General features: G+C 48.5%; 1 protein-coding gene and 1 long non-coding RNA gene across 3 annotated transcripts; one reads left to right on the top strand and one right to left on the bottom strand.

Annotated features, from left to right (window-relative positions):
- Positions 1-3,281: 3,281 nt before the first annotated feature.
- On the bottom strand, positions 3,282-6,026 carry LOC120675863 (GDSL esterase/lipase At4g10955-like). 2 transcript variants are annotated; one of them, XM_039957077.1, is made up of 3 exons: positions 5,478-6,026; positions 4,830-4,917; positions 3,282-4,671 (listed from the first exon to the last, which is right to left on the bottom strand). In XM_039957077.1, the coding sequence occupies exons 2-3, from the start codon at positions 4,889-4,891 to the stop codon at positions 3,684-3,686; spliced, it is 1,050 nt and encodes a 349-aa protein (XP_039813011.1). In that variant the 5' UTR covers positions 4,892-4,917; positions 5,478-6,026; the 3' UTR covers positions 3,282-3,683. The 2 variants fall into 2 exon arrangements, with proteins under 2 accessions (XP_039813011.1, XP_039813010.1); XM_039957076.1 differs by lacking the exon at positions 5,478-6,026 and adding an exon at positions 5,005-5,133.
- On the top strand, positions 4,721-6,243 carry LOC120675864. The gene is made up of 2 exons (XR_005675523.1): positions 4,721-4,964; positions 5,054-6,243. It is a non-coding gene; the product is annotated as an uncharacterized LOC120675864 (long non-coding RNA).
- Positions 6,244-6,831: the final 588 nt, after the last annotated feature.

Here is a 6,831-nt window from a genome sequence, read left to right as displayed (position 1 = left end):
ATTCCTCATCTACGAACGGTTTATTTTGATTACCGATGGAGAGTTATTGCTAAACCGGGAGCTATCGTCGTCTCACAAGAGGACGACTTCGGCTCGTGGCCCGAGCGCGAAGCAACTCCTCGGCGACCGCTGTACGAGCGCGGCGGCGACTCAGCGACGAAGGCCCTGATCCGCTGCTCCTTGTGCCGATTTTGGCGGGCAGAAGCGCGCGCGAAATCCCCATGGCGGCAAACTCCGCAGGCATGCATTCCTTTGCCCCCTTTTTTCCATCTGTTCCCAACATATCCTCCAACAACAGCAGCAATCGGCGGATGCAGCAGGGCCATGGGGTCGGAGCAGCAACCGGCAGCCGCGGCTGCGTCCATGGCGTGCGAACAGAAGGAGCTTGCGGCACCGGCATGGGGTCGAAAGCTCGGGACAAAGGCGACGGCGGTGCGGGGCGAGAAGACTACGGCGGCTGCGATGGCGGCGCATGGGATGAAGGCGGCAGCGGTGCGCGGCGACAAGTCTGTGACTACAACGACGATGGCGCATGGGCAGCAGCGTCCTCCCGAAGAGCCAAGGTTCTCCGGCCTTACCCTTGCCTATGGCCGATTCAGCACTAGCCCAAGCTTTGTGGCCCCTCCACGCGGCGGCAGGATCTTCACGGCCACCCCAAGGTCCAACAGCGGCATCAACTTGTCCGGCAGCCCCAGCTTGACGTCCTCAACCATGGCCAGTCATGAATCACTGACTTATGCCGATCCGAGAGAATGGTAACCATATTCCTGCCCCCTCCTGTTTCTGAATGTGAGATTGTCTGATGCCTACTAGTTCTGCATGTGAGCTGAATGTGAGATTGTCAAACTATTAATGGGTGAAGCTGAATGAGATTGATTTTTTTTTCTAAGTGAATGTTGTTGTGGAATTTGGTCTTACTATGCAGGGATGTTTGCCTGTTTGCCTGAAAGTGGGATCTAGTTAGTGTATAAATTTTGTTAGTGCCAAGTGTTAAATAGTATAATCAGTGAACTATTTTCCGAATGTTGTGTACATGACAGTAGCATGAATATTAGTGAAATTGCCTAAGATTTAGTTCATTGGTCTACATTTGGACCAATGCAAGATCTGTTTTTTGCTCTGTATGCATAGAACAATATTTGGGCAGCCTGAATTTCTGGAGCTTTGCAAGGTCTTTCATGTGCATAAGCCTGAAATGTTATAGCCATTTTTGCTCTTGAACTGTTACATACATTTTCTGGAAAAAGCTAAGAATATTGAATTTTTTCTTTGCTCCTGCATTATTATGTATAAGCAGATCCCAAGAGATATTGGACATGTGTACAATTTTTTTCCCCTGAAAGCACCACTTTTCACTTAATGGTAGATCTGTATTTGAACCATGCTTTCTTAAACTTTTGACTGACCTGACCTTTTTCAGGTTATATTGTTTCACCTATGGGGCTTATGTTGTTGCAAGGTCAGTATCGCCATCATCTATGCTTGACCTTTTAGTTGCATTATTTGTGCTCCTGAACTGACAACAGTTCAATGTGCCTTACAGGTACAAGAAGGAAGGCAAAATTTGAGCAAAATGATACACTGCCTGAAGAGATAGGAGGCTCTATTGTTAGTTTGTCATTGCTAAAAAAATGAGACTTGTTTCTGTCATTAGTCAAAAATTGAGTTGTATCTGAAAATGAGTAGTCAAGCATGTTCTATGTCAAATTGAAGCTATTTGTGAATGTGAACAGGCTATCTATTTGAATAGGTCTCTGATTTGTGAAATGTGAATAGGTAACTGCAGTGTGAATGGGGCTGTATGAATGTTAATTGCTGCATGTGGACTTTCACATTTTGAAACTAAAGTAACTCAGGCAAGTTACTTGTCGCCTGTGTATATATAGAAGCACATCCTGGCGCCTATGTGTTTTATTTCTCATCGGCATCTTAAGCAAGTAACTCAAGGAAGAATTTGTCATCGGCATCTGAAAAAGATGACAAAGGTATGCATCTCAATTTGCATCCATATGTCCTGCCGCCTGGGGTTCTCCTGTTCTATCACCTAGCACAAGCATCTGTACAAATTGCAAGTCGAGTCAAGGCTTAAACACTACAGTATCAGTACCAACTTACTGGTATCTGTGTTGGTTTAGTTTGAGTATTCTGTTGCCGATTCTGAAATTGGACAGCCTGTTGATAGTTGCCTGTTAATTCTTGATCTTTAGCAGGGATGCAACTCGACTATGAAACAAAGATCCCAGGAAATACACTACATTCTATCAGGCACAAATGATTTATTTACGTGTGATTTATTTTGCATATATATTATCATCTCTTAAAAATATCCATGTGATTTATTTTTTTAGATAAGGAAATATATTAAGCATATTTCAGCCGCTGTATCGATTGATACATATAGATAAGGGAATATCCATGTGATTTATTTGCATTCACAAATGATTCTTCCATGTATGCCACAAACCAATACACAAAGATCCATTTAACATGTTTGATCACCACGTTTTATGTGCCTAGCCATGTATTAAATAGATTGCAGACAGCCATACAGACATACTATTGTACATGTTGTCTATTCTGTCGTCTGCGTGCGCTATTCTAGACACATACAGACGGCAGCCGTCTAACCATTGTACATGCCCTTACACGAAGCAGCGGACCGGCGGCTCACCATCCAAGGATCACACGATCAGTCTAAGGGCATGTACAATAGTCTAGACAATTGCCGTCTATAAGTACTTCGTATACATCACACAGATAATAAAATAGACAACTCATACAATGATGTGTCTATTACGCTGTCTTCAAAGCTTTTAATTCAAACATGGATCCATATATCATGAGGATCAAGTATAAATTATATCTCTATGTGGTATTTTGTTGCTTGTTCTACATAATATATGTTCTATGCTACATAATATTATAGAGTTGTAATGTAGTTTTATATTTAATTTCATTCTCTTCATGCATGACTAAAGATTTTATTTGTAACTTCAGCATTCTACAAGAACTATTTCACAAAATAGCTAGGGGCTATATTGTAAAAATACCAAAAATATCTTTTAATCCTCATCGTCTCCGTCCATGAGTGGTCCTCTCCATCTCTCTTCGACTCTCCAAGCAGCAGCGCACAGGCAGCGGCAGCAAGGCCTCCACAGGCAGCGGCAGCAAGGCCTCCACCGGCAGCGTCGAGAGCAGCAAGGCATGGTCACCACCGGCAGCGGCACAAGCAGCCGCAAGACCTCCATTGGCAGCGGTGCAAGCAGCAAGGCGCGGGCACGTTGAGCTCGGCATCAACGGCAAGGTCTCCACCGGCAGCGGCGCGAGCAGCAAGGCGTGGCGAGGGCTGTGCGGCGGCCAGCAGGCTCGGCACCAAGCGGGTGGCCGGGGAAGACAATGTAGGTGCGCACACGAGATCCGTAGAAGTCATCTCCGAACTGCAACCATACATACAACGGGGGAGCGCCCGTCGATTTGATTTGGGAGCACGAGCCGGAGACGACGGCACCGCCCGGTTCGTGAGTTAATGACCCTCGTTAATCGCAATAAAACAGATGCAGACGACGTATTAATGACCATTGTACATGCCCTAAAGATTTGATTGCAGTTCCATGGAGATGCCAGTAACTCTTTCAGTTTCTGTTTCAATTAAACAGTCGAACGCTCGTCGTGACCAATCAGAATCAAGTGTAGTAATGCGCGGTGCACTCGAGCGCCAGGTCGGGCCGCCACCACTGATGGATCCCGTGCGCCGTCTTGAAGTCCGGCGAGGGCCCGCGGTTCACCGTCAGCACGGCCGACGGGAACAGGTGCAGCGGCTCGCACCCGCCGCCCCCCTTGCCGATGCCGAGCAGCAGGTCCTTGACCGAGTTCCTCGTCGCCAGCCTCCCCACGGCGCCGGCCCCGATGGCCTCCATCTTCCTGCGGTGGTCGAAGTACCCCACGTACTCCGCGCTGATGGGGTCCGCCGGGTTCACGAACAGGTTCGGCACCCACGCCGCCAGCGCCGAGAACGACGCGTCGCGCACGCCGCCGCCGCCGCCCCTCTGCAGGACGGCCGCCACGCCCGCGGTCACGAAGCTGCTGGCGATGCGGATGCCCTGCCTCACCCGCCGGTCCCCGATCCGCTCCACGGGCGCCGACAGGAACGGCGCGTTGAAGAGGAACGTGGGCAGGACGGCGGCGCCCGCCCTGGCCAGGGTCTTGGCGGCCAGCGTCGCGATCGCCGACCCCAGCGAGTGCCCCGCCAGCCAGACGCGGTCGTGCTGCCCGGCCGCCGCGGCCACCGTGTCGTGGATGGCCTGCATGGCGACGCGGAAGCGGGACTTGCCTTCCAGCCCGTTGCGGACCAGCTGGAGGTCCAGCTCCAGGTCCCGCTTCGCCGAGCCCTTCTTGGTGATGGTGCCGCGGAAGGCGACGACGTAGTGCGGGGCGCTGGCGGCCGCCGTGTTATCCAGGAGGTGGAACGGCGGCTGGAACGCGTAGACGGCGCCGAAGATGGAGCCGTCGGCGGCGTCGACGAGCACCCGGCGCAGCTCGAAGTGGAAGAACCTCCACCACGCCGGCGCGCGGGCGTCGGGGCCCTGCCGATTCCACTGGCGGTCGCGCTCGAGGACGTACACGCCCTGGACAAGGCTCGCCATGACGGAACGCTGGTGGTGCGGGCAGTTCCTGGCCGGAGCAGCATCAGATTTCGCCAATTTTTGCAGGTTAGCATAAATCAGGAATCGCATTTCTAGCTCACTAGAATCATTGTGTCTACTTTCGAATTCAACGAAAAAAAATCGATCGAGATTCAGTCATTCAGAAAGAAACAGTAAACAACGCACCAATTCACATATGTCAAATACGTAGGCCCTGAAGCATCAAAGAGGTCCTTCAGTGACGGCATTTCGCTTGCCCCTGGTTCTGGTCCTTCTGTAAAAAAAGAAAACGAAAAGGAATGCTTGTAAAACTTGATGGGGGTAGGGTTGAACATCAGCAAAGTAAACTGGTACTACTTACGAAAGAAGAAATCCATCATTCGGTCAACTTAAATTCTTCTTTCCTACAGGGATACTCCGGAGTTGTCAAGAACAATACGCAAATTTCGAAATTTCGATGATCAAGAAGTTCAGACAAAAGCAGAGACGCAAAGCCTCCAAGGTAAATTCTTCAGAGCTCTTTTCAGCAACACAGATGGATCAACACAATCCCATACGCCTACAAGACCCAAAATGCCTCTCTTCCTTTACTCCTGCATTCTCTCCGGAGCTTTCTTCTCCATGGATATAAACCCACATTCTCCATCACACCTTTATTCCCCCAACCCCCTTTCCTCTCATCGGATATTCTCCCTCAACAATCCATGATCCAGCACCGGATCGGGGCCTTAGAGAAAGTGAATCATGAATTCAAGATGCCAGCAATCACATCTCTGAAGACCCAACAGATAGAAAGAAAAAAAAAACGAAAAAGAAACGGTGCTAGGAAATTACCAGGGCGACATCTTCTTCAGCAGTTCACCCTTGGAGCAACGTCTCCCTCATTCCACTACGGACTCTGCAATGATGAACGAATCTCGTACGCTGCCGTACCTCTGCAGCTGAATATATCGTGCACGCGGCTTTCAGGGTCAAAGAGAGGCGGACAATACTTTAAAGATCGATCGGCACGGCGTCGGACCAGGGCACCGTACCAACGGGGAGATGCAGCTGCAGGAGTTGGGCAATATTTTTGGCTGTGCTGACTCAGACCAAAGGTTTTAAAAGAAACCTTTGGCACCGGAGTTCGCCGAGGAGAGAAGACTTGCGATGAGAGCAAGGAGCGTCGAAGCCTTCCCATTTATAAAGCTGGGAGGATCACAAGTGGGATGGTAGATGACAAGAGGCGCATACCAGGATATCATATTCAGATTTGCACTGAACAGCATTATTTCTGGGGTATCTTCTTTCCCTGAACCGGCAAGTGCAGATGTGGCCAGCTGATGGAAGGAATGTATAGATACAGTACTTGGGCTGCTGGAGCTAGGTTGTATTAATTCTCCTCTGGACTGGTTTGTTTGGATGGATTTTTTTTTATAGAAAAGATGCAGTGGAGGCCTGCAGGGATATTTTCTGCAAAAAAGAAAAGCAGGCTACGAGGCAAATTTGCTTGTAGTTGTAGGTTGGTGGCAACTGGCAACACCTTCGATGAACCTAAATGTGTCGATGGCCACTATGAATATATGATTCTGTGATAATGGAGCATTGTCATTCTGTAGTAGATCCAACGCTCATGGAAGAACTATCACTTACTGGAAGCAAAAAAAAAGATCTTACATGGTAGATTCAATTCACTGAACAATCTGTTTGTGCCCGATAACTAGTAACTACTATGAGCTACGGATCTACAATATTTTGTGCGTTGCGACCAGGTAAACGGGAGAGCGCAAATAAAATTGCAGTATTCTGCTGATATTATTGTTTAAAGTTCAGACGTCATACAAAAGTCCGTGGCACGTCGTTTTAAGTTTTTGGAGGTATATGTGGCCTGTGGATATATATATATATAGTGCAAAACGCGTAGAGGATTTTCCACTTTCCGTTTCCTCAAATGTTTTTCAGTTGGCTACAGCCACAGGATGTCATCCAAAACATATATACAACACATTCACTAGCTTCAAAAAGATTTAGAAGTGAGCATCTCCAACAGTTTGGCAAATTGATTTCCCATCTTTAATTTTTTTGGAAAAATGAGAAAAACAGGTCTCCAACAGTTAGGCATCGCACTTGGCATCTTTTCCAAAGTTGCTAAATCCGGGTCTTCCACGCGCATATTTGCGCGCGCACATCGGCCGCGCATCTGAGGCAT

Source organism: Panicum virgatum, chromosome 5N (assembly GCF_016808335.1).
Source record: "Panicum virgatum strain AP13 chromosome 5N, P.virgatum_v5, whole genome shotgun sequence".
Taxonomy (NCBI): domain Eukaryota; kingdom Viridiplantae; phylum Streptophyta; class Magnoliopsida; order Poales; family Poaceae; genus Panicum; species Panicum virgatum.
This window is presented reverse-complemented; position numbering and strand designations above follow the sequence as displayed.

What these genes read in the sequence shown, in the direction of transcription:
- LOC120675863 (XM_039957076.1), bottom strand. An exon ending in TATTTGACATATGTGAATTG is followed by an intron (nt 4,672 to 4,829) that starts GTGCGTTGTTTA and finishes TGCTCCGGCCAG; the next exon opens with GAACTGCCCGCACCACCAGC.